This window comes from Alternaria conjuncta (genome assembly GCF_024043145.1).
Source record: "Alternaria conjuncta strain BMP 0040 chromosome Unknown scaffold_22, whole genome shotgun sequence".
Taxonomy (NCBI): domain Eukaryota; kingdom Fungi; phylum Ascomycota; class Dothideomycetes; order Pleosporales; family Pleosporaceae; genus Alternaria; species Alternaria conjuncta.
The window spans coordinates 53,693-78,545 of NW_026250111.1; the positions used below are offsets into that span (position 1 = coordinate 53,693).

The following is a 24,853-nucleotide window of genomic DNA, read 5'->3' on the forward strand; positions in this document are numbered from 1 at the left end:
GAACTCGTTGCCACTTCCCCTGCTTGTCGAGCATGTTGTTGGAATGTATGTAGGGCCTGGTTCTCCGACGTGTTCGTAGTCAGCGAGCAGAATAGTCAGACAAGAGCCTGTATCTGCGCACACTGCTCCTTGTGACTCTCTTGACCGGCTCTGTTGTGGGAGACATGGCAGAGGCCTGTTGGACATTCTTGGAGACGAGAGGACGGGAAAGGACCCATATTGTGACGACTGGGTCTCTTCCGGAAACGATCCGTAGTCCGAAGACAAAATGGCTTTCGCGAATTTTGGGTCTGGAAACGGCGGAGGCATTAGGTCAGTTCGACATAATGGCGTGGACGGTGGAACGACAGAGGAGGCGCCTTGAGAAGATGTCTGGAACTAGATCGGGTCGCTCTTGTGTCCAGTCTCCCTCCTCTTCGCGTTGACGTCTCTTCCGGGGTAGGGCGTAGACGAGTCTACTCTGGCACGTTTGCAGCTGGTCTTCCACCTGCGCGACTTCAGCATCTTTCTAATATTCTCTTTTGGCTCATACTGCTGCGCCGATGATCATGTTGTTCTCGATAAAGGACTAGAGTGGATGCCGAAGCAAAGTCTGTAATGCCGTAGTGCTGGTGGTGCTATACTGAGAGTCGTCCGAGGGGTGGGGTGGGGGTGGGGGTGGGGAAGACGCCGAGTCCCATCCCCTTGTCTATGATATCTAGTGACGATCCGTCCGCTCTACGAGGTTATCCTACGGTATGACTTTCCTCCTCGTCTGATTGCCCTGCGTTCTTACATGGCCAAACATCCTTCTTTGCATGGAAAAGGTGCGTGGCGATATCTTGGTTGATCCGCCTCATTCCCTGACACTGCAGTGGTGCGAAGCAGCGCCGCGGGCGTTGCTCCACTTCTGAACTCCCTATGTCCCCATCCAACCAAGTCCCGCATCAGCCCGTTGCCCGGTTTCAAGCTGGGATCACCATGGGTGTCCATCCCCTGGCCTGTGCAAACTAATACGCCATATCGTCCCAACGTCTAGCCCTAGTTTATACCCATTTTGGTTATACCATAACTACAGCGCCCGCAATGTGCCCTTTCTTCGCTCCTAACCCATCGTCGTCGAGTTTCGCACTGGCGGTAGCCGGCTAACCGCGTCATCCGCCACGCATGAGTTTCTCCTGGTGCAGGACGGTACCGCCATACCTCCTCTCTTAGAGTACCTTTTCTGTTCCTATAACATCAGCCCCATGCGCTAGAGCTTAACTATGTACTATCGTTGTCAAATTTCTTAATTATTATCATATTGTAGATAACTTGTCCATTAAAACCCAAACTTCTCGCATTATTAGCGCATTCAAAGGTTAAACTGTAGAGGTGAGCTGCAGTCTACATTAGTATCAGAACAGAAACTGGCAAAATTCCAACGTAATGTAGACTCTTGGCTGCTTACATCCATCACCCTCTAGACATGAATGTTCCTGAATGCGTTACTTCATATTCATACTTCTTTACTCGCCGGACCGATCAAGAGTCCATGTCCGCTCCCAATTTAATACCCACCGACACTGGATATACTACCTTTCCTTGCACCTTTTCCTCAATGTCCATCAATGTCAGGTCAATCGGTGCCATTTAACCGATGTTTGTTGTTTTGTTACCCCCTATAGCGAGGCCAACAATGCACGCCTGGTTGTCGTGACGTTCTTCATTAAGGAGGATGAGAGAACCTGAATCCCCTGGGGATATAAAAGGGGCTCCGTCTCGCATCGTAGATACTATGGAGTGGCAGAGTACCGGTTTGAAGGTGTCGGTCTTCCCACCTGTGTTGTTGACTTCCTTAAATGCATGTACGCTGGTGTTGAGTATGGACATTGCACGGTTGACGACTCCCCTTGTCCACCCTGAAGTCCTACCGATCTTGACGACCTCATAGCTTCTATCTTCTTGTATCGAACCCCATTCGGATATCTCCGAATCTGATGCAGAGTGCCGGTGATCAGTTGAACGCGGAGTCTTTGATACCGCCAAGCGAGGTGCGTCTATCGAGAATAGCGACCAGTCAATGTCCCACTCCAGGGCTGGGCCCTCGGTTGTATCGTTGGTACTGCGGCTTTGTTCCGTCCAATTCTCATGCTGCTTCGCTGTGTACCTGGGATGAGGACGAGAGGTTTTTGCTGAGCTTGCCCATGATCGTACGGACAAGGGTTCGTCTCTTGCTCGCCCAATAACGCGCTATCTCTGCCGCCGTCGGTCCTTGTAATGCTGTGACTGTGAAGCTCTCGCCGACCACTCGGTCGATAGCTTCGATCGAAGCGTCTATGTTGTTGGATAGGATATACTGAGCGATTTCTTGGACTGCAGAGGCGCAGTGCTCGTACTGGCGCGGCTCTCCGAGATCCGTATAGAATACGATCGTTGGGTGGGAGGTGGCCAGTTCTGTAGGCCTTGTCCGCGCGACGTATCGAACAGGACCGAGAGTGCTTACGCTATGAGTATCTAAGATTTTGTTGATCGCGGGTTGGTGGGCGACCAAGTGTTTGGTGGTCGTTGGCAGACTTTGCAGTGGCAGGCTTCGCAGCCTGGGCCAACCGAGTCGCCAGGCGCATCTTGTATCAATCTTTGGCTCCATGATCGGTATATCTCCTGCAGAAGCAAAAGGTAAATGTAGAGAGAGACGTGCAGTCTCTATTAAGAAAGAGGGCGCACTGTGTGCAGTGTTCTCAGATCGTGAACGTTTGTGGGAGGAGAAAGCACGGTCGGTGAACGGGCGTTTGGAAGACATTATTGAATGAATGTTTCTCGTTGGTGTGGCTACTGATTCGCTGGATGTAAGCGGTAATCCGTCGTACCCTGGTTGACGTTCACAATTTGTCTAAACCCAGCGCAGGATCCATGACGTCACCCACGCTCAGAACAGCGCTAAACCGCAAGGGTCTCTCTCCACTAACTTGAAGACTCCAACCTACCTACCTACAGCTCTCCGTATTCAAGTACCACATATCCCAATGCTTAGGATGTTTGTGCTCGCACCAGATCTTCAGCTCTCCGGCTACTGCAGTCTTTAGTCGTTCAACTGCTGCAGCGCGCAGGCATCGCAGGCATCGCAAGCATCGCGCTCGTTGCTGTGGCCAATTTGGCTTAACTTGCGCGCTGCAGCACGATGTATTGCATTACAACTATCAGGTAAACAAGAAAGAGGCTCTCTTTGCTAGCTGTCGTCCTTGTGGCATTTTTCATGGCGTTTGATAGACAACTAACACTGTAAAGACATCCACTCGGGTCGCCAATGCACCCCCAGCATACCTACCTCACTGTGAAGCGGACTCTGTCTTGCTGAGCTCTACGTAGCATGATGCCTCTGGTCTGCAGCCAGACAGACGCTCTCTACCTGGCATCATGTGGGTGAGATAGGTTCCCATGCCCAGTACGGCTCGTCGTCCCCAAACGCGACTTCCTCCAACGCACCGCCCCGCAGGTTTGCGCCTGCGCAGCTTCCTCAAACAGAAATACATCGCGCACAATCAATTCCAAAATGCGGGGCCACAGCATATCGAGTGTAATTTCGCTGCCCTTCTGCTCTTCTCTTCCGCGTCGTCCTTGTCCAGTCCTAGCTTTGCCCACTCCCCCCAGCCCAGCATGCCTCGCTTCCAGAGCCGACGAGAGCTCCTTGAGATTGAGGTCATGAACCGGCTTCTACGAGAGCCATACTGGCAGCCCTTCATGAGAGAGGAGGTAAACGCCGCCAACAAATTCAGAGCTACGCGGGCCTACAAGGAACACCGAGAAGCATACGACAAGAAGAACAGCACACCCGCTGCCTCTACGTCCAAGCCTGGTGAGACTACGCCAGCTCAGCATGAAGCTGGTGACGGAAAGGAACTCCCCGCTGCGCTGAAGACACCGCCCGCTGCCTCCACGTCCAAGCCTGGTGAGACTCCGCCAGCTCAGCATGAAGCTGGTGACGGAAAGGATCTCCTAGCATCCAAGACACCGCCCGCCTCTACGCCGAAGCCTGGTGAGACTCCGCCAACTGAGCATAAAGCCGGCGACGGACAGGAACCCCCAGCAGAATTCGATGCAAGGAAGTCGCCGATCACCACCACCGCGACCATCACCACCGAAGCGCCCATGTCAACTGCAGCCAACATCTCACCCGCAGCGCCCATACCAACGGCAGCTAATATCTCAACCGCAGCGCCTACTCTTACAGCAGCATTGAATGCCACAGCAGCATTAACTGCCACCGCCATCCCCATCACAGCCGCCGTCCCCATCACAACCGCGACGCCTATCACAACCGTGACGCCCACTCCTACAGCACCCATACCAACCGCAGCTAATACCTCAACCGCAGCGCCTACTCTTACAGCAGCATTGGATGCCACAGCCATCCCCATCACAGCCGCCACCCCCATCATAACCGCGACGTCCATCACATCCGCGACGACTACTCCTACAGCAGCATTTACTGCTACTGCCACCCCCATTGGAACACCCGGCATACAGGACGAGTGCTCTCCTCCGAACAACGACGACCACGAAGAATATGGCGTCGCCATCCCGTTCAGTCAGAGTAGCGCGCAGCCCCCAGAGCCAGAGTCTCGGAAAAGGGTTAAGCTGACTGTCGACTTGTCGCAGCCACCAAGCCAGTCGGACATTGAGGCAATGCAGCTTACCAAGGCAAAAGATTTGGACCACGCGTCCGATTACATCCTGAAGCTGACCCTCCGAATGGACACGTGCCCACGGGCGGGGATGCTACGTGACGTCGTCCACATGGCGGTGCAGCAATATCAAGAGTCCGACGCTGCCATACCGCTGCGTCTTCTTCCGCTCAGACCGTGGCCGATCAGCCTCGCCTCCATTATCGAGGTGTGCCAACTTAAGATGTGGCTGTCCGGCACGACTATCGACTTCCTTGTCGAGAGATGCGGCAGTTCACGGGGGTACTCACCGGAGGTCGTGTATGTCGCTACAAGCCGTCCAGTATACATGGAAACCATCGGCAAGTCATCATCTAACCCCAAGATACGCCCCGACATCGCGTCACTTGTTCCGCAATCAGTCTTCATCCTCCCTGAGCTCGACGCCGCAGCGTCCATCGTCTTCACTTGGAATCCAACGAACAGCCATTGGGTAGTGGTGCAGGCCCTATGCATGGAATTTGGGGCGGGGCTCATGCGCGTGTACGACACAGGACGTAGATACCGATCTACGTCTATGTTCGAGCAGGAGCTCCGGCAATTTGTTGCGCTGGTGGCGCTCTCTCACCCCCGGTCCAGATTAGCGAACGTCGATTGGAACACAGTCGCCATTATACGAGGACACAGTACAGCAAGAGGCAGATGACTGCGGGGTCTTCGCAGCGTAGAACCTGAGGACATTACTTCACAATGACCAGCCCGCGAAGTCGGCCTCCAATGCTTTGAGCGTTGGCATGGCACTCCGATGGGAGCTGTTCACCGAAGCACACAGCACTATCAGCGGCCGTGATCCCCCTTACTGCTCGAGCCAGGCTGCGCTCCATGCGCACATCGAGCATCTATCTGGCGACATGCGCAACCCCACTGGCATTAGCCCGACTAGCAACGACCACAACGATGACAAGAGCAAGGACCCCGACGACAACGACTATGACAGTGACAGCAGCGACGGCTACGCTGAGCGCATATCCCTGTCTCAGACTTATGTCGACCCATCATGGCAAGATGAGCACGATCTTTTGCTCAAATCGTTCTCGGAATTGCTGACTAAACCTGAGGCCTTGAAAGCGCTGTTAGGGGGGAGAAAGAACGGCGTACCTGGTCCTCGTCTGGCGCGAAAATTTAAACGGCGAACATTCGCGAGAGGGGTAACTCCCTGGTCCAGGTTATCCAACATCGCTGGTCCAGGTTATCCAACATCGCAAGCAGATCCATCAATTACGTCAAAAACGACGGTTCAGTTGTCAGTGGCATGTATCAAAAGGGTTGCGCGCGACTCCTGCTTGCATTTCCAGAGCTTTATGCACTCGAGGACAACACCACCATCCGCGCCACCGCGACTCGTGCTATCTTTGGCACAGGTCTCCATATTTGCGCTTCACCGCCTGACCCGACACGCACGTACGATATGATATTTCCGTGCTTCCGTCGCTCGGGCAGGCCACGGGACGGTATCAGCTCCGACACCGAAGTCCTCCACAACGAATCGGAATACGTCGATGTACGCCTACAAGCGATATATGATCAATGGGAACAAGTCTTCAATAACTACCCAAGACCCCACGACAAGATTGACACGCAAGGAGCGCTAGCAATGCAGAGCTTCAGGCCGGTTTGGATCCCACTGATATTAGGTTACATAACATCGACACTCCCACTTCTCAACTCAGATGGACATTCGGCGCGAGTGGCGACCTACTATGAGACACAGCGACAGGTTGTCCATCGCATGCAGGTTTCTGCTGGTCGGCGCATCAGGGTCCTACTTCTGTTTCACGGCGTGAATAGAGTGGCGACTTTGCGAAGGCTGTTCATACACAAGACTGGTAGAACATGCCGCACGCCTTATATGAGAAACAAAGCGAACAGGTCTGGGGCTACATCAACATGAAAACACGCCAAGTAGGTGATCTAACGTCGATGTAGGCTCTAGGGTGTTCAGACTTTTCCTAGGTCGACGTGCGTATGTGATGAATATACAGGCGCTCTTTCAGCTTATACCAAACAGGTCTACAGACTACATTACGACAAAAGCATGCAACGTGAGTGACCTGACGTCGATGTAGGCTCCAGGGTGCTCAGGATTTTCCTAGGTTGACGTAATTCCGTGGTTTACCAACGGGATGGACTAAACGTACTCCCAGCACGATCGAGATTGCTTTGCATCAGCAGCTTCTCCTTTTCAGTCAAGCCTCACAGCCGAATCAATTACCGTTAGTTCCGTTTTTGCCGTTCGGTCTGTTGAGGACATCCTCTCCCGGCACTGGCACCGCGATTCCAATGCCCTCCTCCTCTGCCATCTTTTTCTGCCATGGTAACATCTCCTTTGCCGGTACCGCCGGCCCAACCTCGCCGCCCTCCTTGCGCTTCTCGGCCCACTCATCAATGTCTTTCTGCTCGATGAAGTTACCATGTAGACCGAGACGCAACTTGACAGGTAGATGAATGACAGCCAGCGGCCCCTGGGAGAGGTTCTGCGCATCAAAGATGAGGATGTCGTTGCGCAAAACATCGAGATGGTTGAGCAAAGCCATGATGTATCCTTCGCCTTCCACGAAGTCTGATGGAGAAGACGAGGCCTTCGGGACGAAGACAGGCTCTTGGAACGTACATATTGGTCCTGCCCAGAAGGTATCTTTCTTGACATTGTCCCACTCATAGTGTCCCAATACGTTGAAGAGTCCACCAGCTGGCGGGCCACACTTCTGGAAGTCATACGGCTTGCTTGGGTCGATGTTACATTGCCAGAAATGGTTGTACTTCTTCGTTAGGACTCTATCGTCGATGCGTGAGAACTCGCCGTTGATACCGAAGAGCTTATGAGGCTGTACCCGTGTGTTGGTTGGAGTTTTGGGATCGAAGACCCAGCGGTAAGTATCAGAGACCAGCTTGTTGCGTTGGAGTAACGTCGTGGGTGTGTCTGCTTGGCTGTCTGGTGGGAAGAAGAAGAAGACGTTGTCTGAAGCTATGGTCAGGTCGACGACAATGTTTCCAGACGAGTCTTCGTAGGAGCCAGCGACGTGACCATGAAAGCCTGAAATCGTTAGCGCCTGTCACGATATCACTAGTGGCATACACACCGTTGTCGGCGCGTAGCCAGACAATATCCTCTGGCTTTCCATTCCGACGAGGCACGATGCCGTACCACTGGTCTTCGTCTGGGTCCCACGCAAAGTGATTGCCGCCCTTCTTGAGCCTTTCAGCATTGACCTTGATTGGCGTGAGTGGTAGAATCAAGTAGTTCTTCGTGATGGCGCAATCGTGTATCATCCCACAGAACGGTGCCTTGTACCAGCATTCCTCAGTTTTCTTCCCATCTTTGTCGATCGTGTATACTACGATGTCACAACTGGCATCATACCCATTACCTCCAGCTTCATAGCCATAGCATACCATTTCTCCAGTGTCTGGATCAAATTTGGGGTGCGCAGTAAACGTTGGAGATTGTACTTGACCGTCGAAGTCATATCGGCCAATGGTCCCTAGTGTGACTGGATCCATAGCAAAAGGTGGACCGTCTTCCTTAATGGCTAGCAGCACCCCGCGCCAGAAGATGATGTTGGTATTGGAAGCTGTTCTTATAATACCTTTCACCATCTCATTATCGGTATATGGGTTTCTGTATCGGCCAAGTAGAGATTTGCGCGCCTTCGTTTCCGCCTTGAACCGGTCGGTATGTACATATCGCTGTCTGAAGTCGACGTGACCGTTCTCGAAACGAAATGCTGAAACCGAACCATCGCCGTTGAAGTGTATGTCCTCCTCGTATAAGGGTGGGAAGCGATGGTCTGGTTGTATACGGAAAAATGTTCCGTTGATATCTTTGGGTATCTGAAAGGACTAAGCTTCCGCGCTCTGTCTCTACAGGACGGCATACTCACTGTACCAGTCGTCTCGAGCTCAAAGATGTCGGCTTCGAGGCGCGATGGTTTGTTGAAGCCTTGGAAGAAGCCACTATCTGGGAACTTGACTTGGTCATCCGATCGGCTCCCTTCATGATACGCTGATGAGGCAGGGTTCGCGAGAGAAAATATGTGTGCCATCGCGTACGTGCTGTGCTCTCCCACCTGGCAGTAAGGTGGTCTAATACTAATTGTCCCTCATATTACAATGTTTCGTTCTGCAAGGAGACGCATCGGATTGCTACCAGACGTACTGCCGTGCTCGAAATTTACAAGTATGGATGTGGGGAGGTGGACTTGCGGGGTAGTTGGGGATGGTTACAGGGGTTGTTGTGCCCGGATTGATGCGACCGCGCGGGATCGCAAGCGGGACTATTGGTCCGACACACATTGAACCCTGAATATGGGACGATTCTATACTTTTGGACACGGACATAGCCGTAGCGCTGGACTGAGAGTTTCTCGTCCGAATATAGCTATGACAGATCATAGCACGCAGCTGACTCGGGGATGATAGGTCGCCTTGCTCCGTCTCCGACCCGCTGAGAGGGATGCTTTACCGGGAAAACTGTCTATAACGCAAATCAGATGGTGGTGACTGTGAAGGCTTGTGTGGCGACTTTGGTCGCGTGCATTTGCTCTTTCTCTAGGGCTTGCTGCGCATCATTAGCGATGTAACTTTGGGCTTCCAATAAACCTGTCAGACTGCATAGAGTAGGATGCAAAGAGCTCTGAAGCCGTGGCCGCGTTGTGCTTGTACGACACCAAAAACGCCACTGACGAGTTGATGCGAGCACGAAAGACCTGATATTATTTGTTCGAATATTTGAATCATTCCAATCGCATTACGCGAAGGAAGGGCTACGTCTTCATGCGCCATATCGACACAGGCAACGCAGGTATAGTCATAAAGTCTTTCGACATTCTAAGCTAAGCATTCTTTTACGAATCAGATTCTGGTTTGCTCAGCACGAGTGGGGGAGTGCTTGTTGAAGCATCCTGACCAAAGTGTGGAGCTCTAAGATCATCGTCGGCGACTTGCTCACCAGTGACAGGGTGATTGTAGTGGAATGGCACGACGCGCGTGTCAGGCCAGAGCATCGGACGATCGCAAAGAACGTCTGGCCCATTTGGATCCTCCGGGTACGTCTTCGAGAGGAAGGGTACATAGTTCGGCTTGGTGTGCGCCCACCCCTTTTCGAAGGTCGCGTGCCAGAAGGGGAAGTACTTCAACCTGAAGATCTTCCATGCCCCGTTCTCTTTGATGTATTCGTTTTCGTATATGCCACCTTCCCACCATTGTACTAGGCCGCGAGGGTGTGTATCTTTGATGCTATCGTGGGTACCGGCCGACATCATGCTGCGGAAGCGACCTTTGGCTCGCGTGCCATCGGTATTGACGTCGACTATGCCCTGCATCTGTGGGTGATCGAGAAGGAAGCCATGCACAGGGCCATTGCGTCCGGCTACGAAGGCATTCGCGAAGCGACCGATGTAGAGTCTCTTGACGCCCTCCTTGCCATTGTATCGGCCTCCGAGAAACTCAACGCATGTGTCTGGGTGATCGGAGTAGAGGTTGGCGACCTGTCAAGATGAGCTTCTAGTCAAGTAGCTTCTTCGCTCTACTAACCTCCTTGTACAGACACTTATCGAGATAATACCCGTAGGTGTACTGAAGCTTGCGAATGTCCTCCTGATCTGGTGTTCCGTTAGCAGACCGCAGGAAGCTAATCGATAGCTGACTAAGCACATACCGCTCAAACGCGTTACCTCCGCCTGAAGCTTCCCCACCATAGCCTTCAATTGCTCAAGCTCGCTACCCATGATGTCGGCGTCTCAGAAAGGTTATAAAAGTGCAAGTCAACCGATCGCTGAGGCTCTACGCCGCTTCTTATCATTATCAGTCTAACACGAAGTTGTCAGCGATACAGGGAACTATTCCCCAACCACGTGAGATTCGCAGCAAGGGTGGAATTCTTGCGAGGGCTCCGCGAATGGGCTCGCCTATATTGGCGGTGGTATGGACGCGACATGTCTGAAGCCGCGGGTTGATATTTCCGGCGGGTCGTTTTGAGAACGTGTGGAGCAAGACGGCACCGAGGTGGGGTCATCGAAGCAACGCCGTGCCACAGCCTCGCTGCTTCTCCAAATTTACCGCACCTATCTCCACGGAAGAGATAGCATACGCTGCCACAATCCTTTGAACCCTTATCAAGAGACGCTTGCATATACTTGCTCTAGATTTTCTGCCATCAAAATGGGTCTACCGGAGAAAATCGAGACGCGTCTCTTCATTAATGGAGAGGTTGGCTCTCTTAAACCAATTGATGATGCCTCCGCTAACTACTTTATAGTTCGTTGAATCATCAAATGGGAAGACGTTTGACATTATCAACCCCGCCACATTGAAGCTCGTAGCAAAAGGTGAGTCTGGAACGTCAACGCAAGAGCTTGCGACGAATTTCGGAGAAAACAGACTTACGATCGTTACAGTCCACGAGGCATCTGAGCATGACACCGACAATGCTGTCGCTGCAGCAAAAGCTGCTTTTCCTGCTTGGTCAAAATTGACTCCAGACCAAAGAGGCCAATACTTCAAGAAGTTGGCTAGTCTGATCCGAGAGAACAACGATGAGTTGGCCGCTTTAGAAGCAAGCTCCATGGGTCGCCCAGTAGGCGAGTTCTTCGATGCCTATGCTTCTGCGGCGAAGTGGGATCGTTATGCAGAAGCTGGATACAGTGTGCAAGGTAGGATGGGTGAGTGTGAGTTTTGCAGCAGGTTACCAACATTGAACAGGTACCACGAGCGTTCAAACCCCGGGGTATGTCAACATGACGCTGCGTCAACCTTACGGTGTTGTAGCTGGCATTATTCCCTGGAACGTCCCGTTGTTGTTTTTGGCCAATAAGTTAGCACCGGCTCTTATTGTCGGGAATACTGTTGTCTTGAAGAGTTCTGAAAAGGCTCCATTGACTGTACGCCATTCTTTCCACACTCCTGCAATAAACTAACGATAGTAGTCCGCAAAAATCGCCACTCTGGTACAGCAAGCTGGCTTTCCTCCAGGTGTGATCAACATCATCACCGGCTTCGGCAATGTTAGCGGATCCATCTTAAGTCACCACATGGATGTACGAGCGTTATCGTTCACAGGCTCAAGTCGTACGGGACGTTTGATCCAGGCAGCCGCCGCAAAGTCCAACATGAAGCAAGTATTCCTCGAACTTGGAGGCAAGTCTCCGGCGGTCATCTTCGAAGATGCCGATCTGGAAAAGGCCGTGAAGGAAACGGCTCACAGCATCCAGTGGAACAGTGGTCAAGTCTGCATGGCCAACTCGCGCATTTACGTCCAAGATACGGTTGCCGACAAGTACATCGAGCTCTTCAAGCAGAACTTCGAAAAAGATGTCAAAATGGGTGACCCCCTTGATGCGCGTGAGAATGGCGTCAACCATGGCCCACAAGCTGATGAGGCGCAACACAAGACTGTGTTACAATATTTGGAATCGGGAAAGAAATCCGGCGGCGAACTCCTCACTGGTGGTGGCGCTCCATCGGGACGCGAAGGCTATTACATTGAGCCCACCATATTCAAGAATACGCCAGAGGACGCAAAGATCATGAAAGAAGAGATCTTTGGCCCAGTTGTCAACATCAATGTCTTCAAGACTGAGGACGAGGTGCTCGCGAAGGCTAATGCAACAGAGTTCGTCTCACGGTCCCTAGCGTGGCTAAGCTGAAACAAACATTGACTAATTTTGTCTAGGTACGGGCTATATGCGTCAGTGTACACCAAAAACATCGATCGCGCGATGCGCTTAGCAACAGGGCTTGAAGCTGGTACGGTCGGCGTCAACTGCACCTCACCAGGTAAGCAATATGCATTCGATTGGAATGTACGTGATGCATTCGCTGACTCGACGACACCTAGTTACCGGCGTAGACATGCCCTTCGGTGGATACAAGTCATCAGGCTCAGGACGCGAAGGCGAGCCTCTGTATTCCCTGAACAACTTTCTGGAAACAAAGAGTGTCTTGATTAAGATATCTTAAATATTGCGACATGACACGATCGGCTGGGACATGATTTGCCGTCTCTCCAGCGCTATTCTGTGTTCGCTATAGATTTTGATTAGCCGACCGGCAGGTTCTGCAGGGTGGCCTTGCACGGGCGCAATGCCCCAGCAGATCCCCCGCTAGAAATGGGATCCCTTTTCCTTTATCCTCAACTGCAGCGGGCTCGATGCTCCATGACTTCTCCACGAACTGCTGCAAGCCTGCCGAATGAAATTTTCGTATCGCCGCTAGTGTCATCTCACTCGGCCGGGCTGTCGAGGGTGTCGGATAAATATGGCCGAGTACGCGGCCGTCGCCCCGCCACGAGTTTCGGCACCCCCATCCAGCAGAGCTCCGAACGCCCATCGTGTCCACAGCAGCTGTGATCGGTGTCGCAGTAGGAAGACAAAGGTAGCTTAAGGCATCTCCACGTCAATCAGTGCCAAGAAACTAATGACTACCTCTAGTGTATTGATCCTGGTATGGGGTTTCTCCCACCGGTAGTACGATCGTGCCGACAATGACACAAGCTGACAATCTTAAGTCCCGGGACCATGTCGTTACTGCGCACGCACAGGCGCGGTGTGCACAATCGCTACCCCAAGAAGGAAAAGGCCTTATTACCATGTTACCGAGGAAGAATACCAATGTTCTATGCGCATCCTCGAACATTTCTTCCCTGGGCATGAGCTTAACCTGCAATCGCTCCGAACCATTGCCAAAGCCATCAAGGAAGGCACATTCAATGCGGAGCCTGTCCAGCATACCGAAGGCCTCTTCAGTAATGACCAAGAGTCGCCTGAGGATGCAGAGAGTGTTGATGATGGCGAGGAACAAGACGTACAGGAACTGCATGAGCCGTTGGGCTGCATGATGAAAGATTCAAGAGGGAAATTTCGATACGTTGGCGCTCACAGTGAAATACCCTTTAATGCTGCTGTGGCCACTTTGGGTATGCAAAGGAAGGACCCGTCGATTATCCCAGGCCCCAAAGTAGGCTCATATCCGCCTACACTACCAGGCTCCTCGCCTTCGAATTCTCCTGGTTTTGAAGAGAGCTACTACCTTCCCGGTCGAGAGTTGTGCGACGTCTACATCTCCCGGTTTCTAGAGGATGTCCATTGCACGTACTGGTTATACCCAGTGGAAACCCTGCTCCGACGAATAGAAAACACGTACTCCGAGTCGACACCCCGCTCGTCGAGCTCTTGGATGTGCTGTTTGTACACGATGTTCGCTATTGGCGCAGCCAACTATGTAGGCGCCAATGGCAACTCTCCGCCTCCGGATTGGCCAGCTGCATTAGACTTGAAGACATCCGAGGACTACCTTACACTTGCAAAACAACTCATTCCGGCAGTATATGATGAGGCCGATGTCGACAGTATACGTGCTATGGCTACGATGGTATGTACATTTGGCATTGTTGAAACTGTTCTCGGCATGGCTGACCACTGCTCAGAGCATCGCTATGGAGAACCTTTGCTCCAGGGTCAGCGCTTATCTGTACATGGGCGCTAGCGTTCAGATGGCCTTTTCTCTAGGCTTACATCGTGACCAACTGGCTGAGTCTGGAACTACAATAGAGCGAGAACAAAATCGCAGAATCTGGTGGACACTGTTCCAGCTCGACCAGGAACTATCTTCGCGAGGCGGGAGTCCGACGGTCATAGATGAGCGGTTTACGAAGGTCACTACACCCATGCCGTCAGAGCAGGTAAGTCTAAAATCGCCCATTCATAACGCGTCAATACTAAAGGTTATGAGATACTATATCCCGGACTCCATACCCCGCTATCATGGATGGCGACATCGGTGTCTCTCTGTCGCTTGAAGCGTGAGATCATACAGTCAGTCTACATGGAACGCTCCGCCAACTCGATATCCTTCTCAACCGTATCAAATTCCCTTCTGCTGCTGCAAAAGTGGTATCGCCAGATGCCACCGCATCTCAAATACGACGTACCCGCGCCTCCCACGCACCGACGTGCGGTTGCACTCTTGCATCTCCAATATTGGAGCACCACGATACTCCTCACGCGGCCGTTCCTTCTGTACCTCGTCATCAAGCACGGGACGCTGGCTTCGAGCAAAAGAATATGGTTCGAGCGAATGGGCAAGATGTGCATCGACGCCGCACAGAAGAGCATCTCGATACTGACACAAATGGCAAACGATGGTACACTATCGAGCTTGACGGCCTTTGATAGCACATGTATCCTACGGCTGATCATGATCTTTATCCTTGCCTACGCACACACCAGAACATCCCGGTATAGCGCGCATATCGAGAAGCTAGTGGAGCTCACACGTGGTATGGAGCAGATAGGTTTTACCAAAATGGTAACTGAGGAAACACCATTACGTCTCGCAGACCTGGGTATCACTGGCCAGGCTCAACAGAACAACGGAGACGCGAATGGGTCGAATGGGCAGGTGCATCTCGATGACGAGATGATCGCTCAATTATGGGGCAATTGGGATCCGTAAGTGATGAACGAGCCTACATAAGCCATAACACTAACCCCCGCAGCAACTTCATGACCCCGCTACAGACACAGCAAAGTCTTGATCTTACGTTCGATGATTCTGGCGCCTACGACATTAATTCGGAGTTGTTGGCTTTCACGAATTTGGACGATTCCATCATTATTGACCCGTCGCAAGCGTTTTCGAACTATGGCATGCATTGCTGAGGCTTCTCGGATCATTGGTAGGGTAATAAAGAGGAGGGAGTTATGGAAAGCATGCGTGGTGTATATATAGGAAGAATTTGGGAGGATTTCAGGAGTTTGCACATCATGCATCCGGCGTTTTTTTCTGGCAAGCGCGCAACAATACATCAACGATGGGAAGAGGTTACGATAATACAAAGTATACAGGCGACTCGCGAATGTAACAAGAGTTGAAGAGAAGGGTTTCTAGTGCATGGTGATTCAGGTACTGCAGGTCTCATGTTCTTTGCTCTCAAGACCAAGAAGCTGGAAGAACGATGTCCCGCTTTTCTAACAACAGCTGTCTCGAGATGTTGATGTAGCTTAGAATACACGGCCCTTTGTCTGCTTCATGCCAATAACGTCGATGTTTCGCCACATGAGCACGCCAGCTATGCCGATGATCCATGCAGCAGTACCTGCGATGAACAGATATCTTTGTGCATCTCCGTAAGCCCTCTGTACCGCCAAACGAGTGGGTGATCCAACTGGGTACGACAGCTGCGTCGTGATATCCGCGTAGATCATCAAGAAGTTTGGAAGTTCTTCCGCCGGAAGGTACTCCATGAGCTTCTTGGGGACCACGTCTTGCCAAATTGCAGAGGACACCGTTAGTCCAATGGCTCCACCAACACCTCCACACATGGAAACCAGAGCGATGGCGACAGCGAAGTATTGCTGCTCCTTGACTGCGGCCAGGATGGCAATCTCGGCCGTGATTGTCATGACGCCACCACCAAACGCGGCGAAGATCTGGCACATGACGATATAACCGATCTTTTCCGTGGGCTGATTGAAGTGGATGAGCAGTGCGGTTCCGAGTACTACCATAGGGAGTGAGAAGAAGAGAGTGACTGGTTTGAACCGTCCAGTATAGGATATGAAGCCACCGACAAGGATAGCCAAGATGTAGCCACCAACGCTATAGGTCGACATGATGTAGCTGGCATGCGTAACGCTGAGGTTGTTGACGACTTGCAGGATGGAGGTGAAGTACAAACTCCAGCACATATAGCTGAAGAAGAGAGCAAAGGACAGGAGACACGCTCCAGCGACAGTGCGATCCAGAAGAAGGTTCCAGGGGATGAAGCAAATCTCAGCAAAGAATCGCTCCCAGATTCCGAAAAGGATCAGTAAGATGATACCGAAGACGAGAAAGCAAATGATCATGGGCGAGTCCCATCCCTTGGCTTGCAGAGTGTAGAGGTTGAACGGCAGAAGGAAGAATGCGAATCCAGTAGATAGCGTGAAGAGACCAACAGCGTCGAACTCGCGCATGTAGTACTTGAACGACTCCCAAAATGTGCGTCCACTCGACCGTTGGGGTACCAGACCTTGCTTCTTCGCCTTGAAGTAGTGGTAAGTGAAAAGGCCGAAAAGAGGAAGGGTGACCGCCGGGACGAGGATGCTTTCCATGCCAAAGGCCCAACGCCAGCCTGCTCCGTTGAGAAATGCCGTAGAGATCGGTCCGCCAAGCCAGGCGGTGATCAAAGAGGACGAAGCAGCCAGAGCTTGGATAAGACCTCGGTGGCGCAATGATGACGTGTCTGCGACGAACACGCTCAGACTGTATCCAACACCATTGATGCCGACGGTATAGAAGATCTGCGACGCAGCGTATGCCTCAACGTTGTTGCAAGCAGCCGACATAACAAGCCCGACAGTGGCGAGTATGGAGCAGAGAAGGAATCCTTGTGGGCGGCCGAAAACGTCCAGAACCTTGGCTATGCTGAGATTCGTCACACCTCCGATGACAGAGCTGAGGACGCTGGTGGTAGGGGTGAGGGAGTGAAGGGCGAAAGAAGAGGTAACGTAGGGTATCAAGGCGCTGCTGATTTGGCCTACCAAGCCCTGGATGAAGTAGACCAGCCATATGAGGATATAGGCAGTCACCAGCGCTCCGGTGGTCCAGGAGAGCGTCACGGCTTCGATGTCTTGAACACCAGCCTGGAAGTTGGTGTCAACCGTGTTGTCGCCATCTGGGGTATTGCTAAGATATTCTGCGTCTTTCTCCGATCCATGTGAACTTTCGTGAGGGGCATTGCGAACCTGGCTAACAGCCGCCTTATGCTCGACCTCGGGGTCGTTTGACATTGCTCGTCGTAGGGTGATGTTGGCCAGCTAACAGATGTTGGGTGCTCGCTGATCCAAGAACGAAAGAAACAGTGCTGGAGGCCGACGGCTATAAGGAGGGCGAAATGGCGTGCAGCGGAGAGAGCATGCAGAGCCTCAGCACCGAGACTGCGGGAGAAGATAAAGGAACCAAAGATACTACAAAGAGATCGAGACCACCGTAAGCCGATAAGATGTCTCGTGTATCTGTCTGGCTATTCACTCATTTTGTGGCGAGCGACACTCGAAGAGGTAAAGACACCGACTGGCAGGATCAGACGTGCATCGCGGGCGTGGCGGTTTCTTGCTCATACCTTCTCCACGGCACGGGTCGCGACATGTCATCCACATGAAAATTGGGTCGTCAGCTTGGCGACGGAATTGAGAAGGCGTGGTTCTGTGACACCCGCAGTCGCTTCCGGGTGCAGCGGTGGTGAGCCGTCTCCCGGAGGCTTGAAATGTTCTACCAATAGCATCGGTTCAGCCCCCAAATCGCGGGTAGGCGACTGTAGAAGTCACTGGTCAAGATCCAACATCGAACATTAGTGCATGGTTAGAGTATACTGCCGCCATGTGGCTTACATGCTTCTGATCTGCAACTCGCCGGAAGGCGTCTAGCTCGAAAGCCCCATTCCAGGAATTAGCTCTAATGTGCTCACCCATGACTTCCTGTCTAGCCTGAAGATGCGCACAAAGCCAACAATCGCCACAGCGACCAATAAGAATTACCTACAATGCAGACCGCGCCAATGGTGGATCTGTGTCCTTCAATAGAGCCTATGCATGCATGCGACCCGCGCAGCGCACGCCCCTTCTTTTGCTGACATGTAGTAAGCTGAGCATCCAGATGCGAAGAGTCAACCGCTCGTTGAAGGGGATTCAGAGGGAGATGTAGTCGACCTGGAAGACAAACGCCGTAGATCATACAACGAGTCTTATGAGCCAAAGTCCATCTTGAGCGCGATCTTTGGCATGCCGTCATCCTCCCTACTAGCCTCCTGCCTTCTCGGTCCTTGCCCGCTCTTGAGCACTCCCTCCATGAAACTCCTCTGGTCGGCGTTTAGCCCGGTCACCACGCCCCTAAACGCCTGCTGATCCGCACTAGCGATCTCGAGTAAGCGCGCCGCAATTTCTTGGCTGGCCTTGGGCTCCTTCTGCGCCCGTGCCAACAGCGCAGGTATAATGATCTTGGTCGCAGTCTGGCGCTGTGACGGTTGTGGTAGTGTGGAGATGAATGTGACAAGAGTCTGTGCGAGCGTTGTGCGAGATTCGTCAAGACCCTCTACATCAGAAGGCGTTGCCAAGAAGGCGAGTGTTGGTGGAAGGATGAGTTTAGCAAGGCTCGTCTCAAGAGCGCCTTTCTTGGGTAGAAGCAGCAGTGAGCGACAGCAGCCTGCTGCTACCTTGCTCGTTGTTACCGTGCCAAGACAGTCGAAGAGGTCGTCGATGAAGCGCTTGACGAGCGGATCGTCAGGTGAGAACGCAGAAGCGGCGGAGCTCAGTAAGATGGTAGTCGCAAGAACGGTATTCTTCTCACATGCAAGAGCAGCATCAAACTCACGCTGCTGTGCGTATCTGAGAATTGCGAGGAAGCGCGAAAGAGTTGCGCGGAGTTGCTTGCTAGTGTCATCCGTCCCTTCGGCATGCGGTGCGAGACTGGTGATGAAGCGCTTGAAGATCGGAAGCGCTTGAGGAATGACTGTGGTTTGGCAGGCCCCAGTGCTTAGTATGGTCGCGAAAATGTGAAGGATGCAAGCGTGAAGGTCAGCCTTGATAATCGATGGGAAGACTTGCGCGGCATCTACGAGCGCAGACAGCGCTGTTGTCAGTAGAGCGACCGCCTCTTCATTCATCTCGTGGCGTGCTAGGAGTGAGATTAGCGACTGCTTATGACGCAATATTGAAGCCAACATACCCTTGGCTTTGCTGTCTTCCAACCCAGGCACAAGTCCAGACAGGACTAGCACCATAATCTTGGTTAACTCGAACAGCTGATCAATGTCTTCGGAAAGATGCTCATCCGCGGCGGTAGTTCTATCGATGTCAGCAAGCTAATTGTAGAGCTTCCGGATGTCCTTACCCTTGGTCTCTGCGTGCAGATGGATGGCCAAGACACAGGTTCCGTGTGATTTCGACGATGACTGTTTGAACCGTCAAGCCCTCCGTGAGCACGAGTCGATCTAGCATATCCATCGTTTCTGAGAACACAACTTCCCGATAGATTGCATGACCAGATACCGAAGGTCGCAGAATCTTCTTCAGTGCCTGCAATATTTCCAGGATCTGCTCCTTGGACGCTTGTAGATCACCTGGGCGGCCTGCTAATGCTTCGAATGCAAGTCCGAAGAGAACGAAGAAGAAAGCGACAGGCTCATCGCGGTAGTTGATGTGATCAGACTTCCCATTGGGGGTAGATTCCGACAACTCGGTTTTGCCATCTAAAGCGTCAAACACGAACTCGCTGTCTTCGTCAATGAGGCTGGCAATGGCATCTACAAGGTTGAGCCAGGTATCTTGGTAGAACTGCACTTTGTTAATATTGATCAAAGGTTTTCGACAACCAAACATACCTTCAAAAGCGTCTCGCGGTTGAGCGCAGCATAGATTGTGTCTAGACTTCCAGATAGAGAGGCAGAACCCATGGAAGAAGAAATGTCGGGCTCGAACCTCAGACGGGCATACTCTCGGAGCGACGCTAACCAAAGAGGAGTCAACTTTGCGATGTGTGGCTTCAGTACATCCACCAAGTAGCTTTGCTCGGCACTCGCAATCTGCAGTTCTGCCCACGCTGAGAAGACTGCCATTTTGACCATGACTTGAGCGTTCGAGCTGAGTCCTTTGAGATCGCCGATTGCTGCGGTTTCGGATTCGCTGGAGAAGTTCTCAAGCGCTGAGACGAGCAGCTTGAGGATACGACCCATTCTATCTACATCTGTAACGATTCCGGTAGCAATGAACGTGGCGCATACGTTGACAGCTTCAGCGGCGAGCTCAGGCGATGAATCTGCTGCAAACGCTGGGGTAAGAGCTGAACCGATTTGAGCTTGGTACTGCTCAAGCAAAGTGACTTCAGCGAAGTCGGGATCGGGTGTTTTGCCGAATAGCTTGAGCACTTGGTCGATAATCTTCAAGCCGCGAATCCTCAGTTGTACTACACCGGCGGTCGATGCAGAGAAAGCGATGCGCACAACATCAGCAACCCTCTGCTGTAAGGCCATGACACAGGGTGACTCCTCTCTGAATGTGGCCTCTTTGCTCACCATCGCGACAAGCTCGCTCAAGCAATCCATACCGAATGTTCGCACTTGCCACTTGAGTAGTTCCTGACTGACTTGAGCGCCATCTCCAGCCTCAGCCCCAGGCGCATTAGACGCTGATGCAAAGCCCGCGACTTCCTCGTCCTGCAAATCAGTCGCTCCTGCTTTTGGCTTCGATTCGATCTTGTCTTGCGTCTCGACTTTCTTCGTTTTTGTGAGTACTGAGTGGCATCGCTGAACCCATGTCGCGGTGTCCGATAAGCCAGTTTGATGCAGCCAGTTGCGGATGATATTCCGCACTACTTCATGCTCAGAGTCACGATCGAGAACATGCCACAGCTGATCTTCCAGACCGGGATCGGCAGCACGTATGACTTCCTCCGTGTTGCGCCTCATGAGATTGTGTAACCCGTCGATAGCCATGTCACGGATTTGTGTCGAGCTGCTTTCAACCGCCCGTTGTAATTGTTTCACGTAGGCTGAGAACTCCATGTGGCCAGGCGCGTATAGCGAAATATGTTCCTGGCAGCGCAGACTCTCGATGATGATCAGCTCATCCGCATCGCCCTGGAAGAGGCCGACAAGAGTCATGATCAGATCTCTTGCCTTTGCAACATCTTGCAGGTCCGGCCCAAGCACGTTGATTGTGCTGTCGACGCATCGCGCGATTACGGCAGGGGTAGGTATGTCGATCTCAATGTTCGAATATGCCGGAGACATCGATTCATCGTTGTGTGTGTCGGCTGCATATAGTTGCGCTAGCATGCCGAGCGTACTGGTAACATAACTGGAGAAGGATAGACCGGCGGAGTCAGCAACCCTCGATAGACTGTCGATGGCCCAGAAGTGCACAACCGGATGGGGATCATTGCCGAGCGACATCAGTATTCCAAGTATATTCTTGAGATGAAAGCCAGCAGCCATACCACCGAGCTGAGAGTGTATACAGCCAAGCGCGACAGCATACCCAGAACGAGCATTGGGTTCCCGATTAGCGACGATCTGGTCGACCAGGTAGTTTACCTCAGTGGTGGTGAGAGCGTTTCCAGAGCTGTTGCACAGACGACCCAAAGCTTCACTAGCAAGGTTGCGGATGAACGGGTCGGGAAGGACAACAAAAACATGCAACAGATCCTGCATCACCTTTTCGACCGCCGGTCCTTTCAGACTTCCTGGAGCCGAGCGGGTCTCCTTGACTGCAACCTTCAGAGCAGATAGCACCGCATATGCAATGTTGACCATCATGGCCGTCTTTCTGTTAATGTCGCGCTGCAGGCTACTTGCGGAAAGGAATGATGTCATCTGCTCCAAAATGCTTTCTTGGATCCTAGCAGTTTGGAGTGGTAGACATATCGCAAACAACTGAAGTGCCGAGTTGACGACTTCAGTCGCTGGTGGATCCGGAAGCTCATGGCTCTCGTCTGATGTTCTGATGTACAAGGATATCGAATCGTGTTCACGAGCACCACAGATGGGTGATAGAAGCGTGCGGTCAATAATCGACTCAGGTCCATGCCTCGTGAGCCAGTGATGGTGGGTACCAGTCTCTTGCTCTCCAGGAAGGGGTGTGATGTCGAACCCACGCACCAGTCCAGTGACACCGAAACCATGGTTATCAGCCACCTCCCATATGCTTTCGAACGTTCCTGCAGCACTTGCGATTGCCGTACTAAATGAGCTTGTGGTGTAGTTGTCCGGCTCTGCGAAGGATGCGATGGCGAAAGGTAACAAGTTTGTCTGGAGTAACACCTCATGACTACTTGCTGGACTCAGCTCGACAAGTTTAGTGTAACATTGAAGCACTCTCCTCCGGACCATGAGATCAAAGTCGTGAAGTTGAAGTGCGGGTGACAGCCGTTGAGACATGTCATCCGTTGTCTTCTTGGCCGGTAGGGTATTCAGGAACATTGTTGTATTTTGCAGCATCGCTGCCAGTCTTTTCGTAACGTCAAGCGTTAAGATGCGGCTGTTGAACTCCAAGAAGGTCAAGATAGAGCCTAAAGCGCACTCCCGAACATGTGCTAGGAAGCAGAGTTCCAGGTAGTTCCTTTGTACCATGTTGTCTCTGTTTAGGGGTTTCGGAAGCGCATTCTTCCACAACAGGAGCAATTGAGAAAGATGTATCTTGACAAAATTGGGACCAAGAGTCATCAAGCCTCCGATCAGGATCCATGCGACTTGAATCTGTGTAGATCCAATTCTCAGATCTGAGTTGCTCGCAGATTTGAGTAGTGAAGTGGCTTGTTGGAGTACTCTCGAGTTTACGTCTACGGACCCATGGAGTGGTTGAGACGTAGACGTGCTGAGTACAGCAGAAAGGCCGTTCGCGAGACCAACGCACTTTCTGGGTGATTGTCTCGGTCCAGCAAGAAGACCAAGCTCTCGATTGACGCTGTTCATACAGATCGTAACTGCTGGCAGTAACTGAAGTGGACACGCAAGCACAAAAGAGCGCAAACAGGCGGAAGCGGTCACCTGAACTGTGTAACTCGGATGCTGTAAGACCTGGAGGAGGGCATCGCGGCAGGAGTCCGCAATGACATTTGTGGCAGATCCCAAACTATTGAAGAGTGAAGATAGCGTACTCAGAGCCCCGATCAAAATTTGCTTTGTTGGCTCTGGTCGTTCCTTGAGCGCCTGGGGATAGTCCTTCAATATCTCGTTGACCAAGAATCTTGCGGCATTAAGTTGGCCAGATTCTCCAAGCATCTCGCGACCAATGACTGTTTCCAGTATGACTGCAACGAACTTCCTAGTGCTAAGTGTGCGGTAGCGATTCTGTACAATGACGTTGTTGCTGAGAATGTCCGTGAATAAGCTGCGCGCGATCTCTGGATATTTGGTCTCGACGATCTGCTCGCCCAGCCCCTTGATGGTCTTGATGTAGCACACGGCGATTCCAGCTCTTGCGCGATTGCCAGCTTGCGGTCGACAGTACTGTGTTGCAAGCAGTTTGAGAAGACTCGCGATGGTGAAGGAGAGTTGGTAAGCCGACTTCTTGGGTGCCGGAGACTCTGAGCGCTCCATAACCACATCATCACCATCGTCGTCGCCCGGTTTTCTGTTCTTCTTTTTCTTCTGCGCGGTCGACGAACGGGTAATGCCAAGGATGGGAAGGTCAACTGGCGCGTTCTCAGAGTAGTTCTTCACCAACGCAGCGCTGATGCACGATGCAACAGCGCGTCTCACGGACGACGAGGGACTGTCGATCGCCTTCCAAGCTACATTCTGCAGTTTATCGAAGTCGTTCGAGTTGTCGAAAAAGGTCGTGTGCCGGAGTAGCTGTTCTAAACAGTAGAACACCGCTGTCTGAACGAGGTATGATTTGTCGCTGCCAGCATTGCGCGCCTGCTTCCACGCGTCTCTCGCAATGAGTTCATCGGCGTGCGAGCTAACGCCTTTGAAGACCTTGCCAACAGCCTTGAACACTGCCGCTCGTAGTCCAGTGTAGTTTTGCGAGAACTTGACAAGGCCCAGCAGCGACTTGACAGCCAGTGGAGATAGCCCTATAGCACTATCGCCCGCGGCCTCGAAGATGGCACCCAAGCAATGCACAGCCGCATGCTTCGTCCTAACATCTTTCTCGCTCTTTCCCGCCGCGTTGATTATGCCAACCGACTCATTGATAGACTCAAAGAGCAGCTTCCTGTCTCCCTTTTCGAAAATGCCCGCAATTGCTCGTCCCAGGTTGTTTCGGATCACTCGTGTGGGGGCGGGGGACGCGAGGTTGACGATCTGGAATATCTCCTTCTTGATGTATATCTGGTGGGCCGAGGCGCCGTCGCCATCTAAGGAGGCCACATGGCGGGCGAGATCGGAACTGAAGGTCAGCAAGTAGAGGTCTTGCTGTTCCGAAGGTAGCGCGTGGAGCTTCTTGATGTCGAGTTCAGGGTTGGAGGGGCCTTGATCCGCGGCTGGCTCGTCTGCGGCCATGGCTGGTGAGGGGATCGCGTGACGTCGGTCTCGTTATCGCAGTTATCGCATCCGGCTGCTCATGTCGTAGCGAGTCTTGACGTGACAGATGTCCAGTGTGGAGATGCCGGTGGGTGCATGTGGGAGTTGCGGACCCCCGTCTTGGCAGGCACGCATCTCCAACTTTTGTACTATTGCGAGCCAACAACCAATATCT

General features: G+C 52.3%; 6 protein-coding genes across 6 annotated transcripts; 3 read left to right on the forward strand and 3 right to left on the reverse strand.

The window, feature by feature from the left end:
• Window positions 1-3,615: 3,615 nt before the first annotated feature.
• Window positions 3,616-6,094, forward strand: J4E85_010237 (uncharacterized protein; the record flags this gene model as incomplete). The annotated part of the gene is made up of 3 exons (XM_051474449.1): window positions 3,616-5,235; window positions 5,381-5,776; window positions 6,044-6,094. 3 exons carry the CDS (start codon window positions 3,616-3,618, stop codon window positions 6,092-6,094), a joined length of 2,067 nt encoding a protein of 688 aa, XP_051321639.1.
• Window positions 6,095-9,526: 3,432 nt separating this feature from the next.
• Window positions 9,527-10,408, reverse strand: J4E85_010238 (uncharacterized protein; the record flags this gene model as incomplete). The annotated part of the gene is made up of 3 exons (XM_051474450.1): window positions 9,527-10,168; window positions 10,215-10,282; window positions 10,339-10,408. The coding sequence occupies 3 exons, from the start codon at window positions 10,406-10,408 to the stop codon at window positions 9,527-9,529; spliced, it is 780 nt and encodes a 259-aa protein (XP_051321640.1).
• A 433-nt stretch (window positions 10,409-10,841) lies between these two features.
• J4E85_010239 (uncharacterized protein) lies at window positions 10,842-12,638 on the forward strand (the record flags this gene model as incomplete). The annotated part of the gene is made up of 7 exons (XM_051474451.1): window positions 10,842-10,889; window positions 10,939-11,008; window positions 11,078-11,332; window positions 11,382-11,560; window positions 11,606-12,291; window positions 12,352-12,455; window positions 12,517-12,638. 7 exons carry the CDS (start codon window positions 10,842-10,844, stop codon window positions 12,636-12,638), a joined length of 1,464 nt encoding a protein of 487 aa, XP_051321641.1.
• A 657-nt stretch (window positions 12,639-13,295) lies between these two features.
• On the forward strand, window positions 13,296-15,337 carry J4E85_010240 (uncharacterized protein; the record flags this gene model as incomplete). The annotated part of the gene is made up of 4 exons (XM_051474452.1): window positions 13,296-14,048; window positions 14,104-14,331; window positions 14,409-15,127; window positions 15,175-15,337. 4 exons carry the CDS (start codon window positions 13,296-13,298, stop codon window positions 15,335-15,337), a joined length of 1,863 nt encoding a protein of 620 aa, XP_051321642.1.
• A 342-nt stretch (window positions 15,338-15,679) lies between these two features.
• On the reverse strand, window positions 15,680-17,449 carry J4E85_010241 (uncharacterized protein; the record flags this gene model as incomplete). The annotated part of the gene is made up of 1 exon (XM_051474453.1): window positions 15,680-17,449. The coding sequence occupies one exon, from the start codon at window positions 17,447-17,449 to the stop codon at window positions 15,680-15,682; it is 1,770 nt and encodes a 589-aa protein (XP_051321643.1).
• A 953-nt stretch (window positions 17,450-18,402) lies between these two features.
• J4E85_010242 (uncharacterized protein) lies at window positions 18,403-24,657 on the reverse strand (the record flags this gene model as incomplete). The annotated part of the gene is made up of 4 exons (XM_051474454.1): window positions 18,403-19,331; window positions 19,383-19,501; window positions 19,548-19,990; window positions 20,038-24,657. The coding sequence occupies 4 exons, from the start codon at window positions 24,655-24,657 to the stop codon at window positions 18,403-18,405; spliced, it is 6,111 nt and encodes a 2,036-aa protein (XP_051321644.1).
• Between the last annotated feature and the right edge of the window lie 196 nt (window positions 24,658-24,853).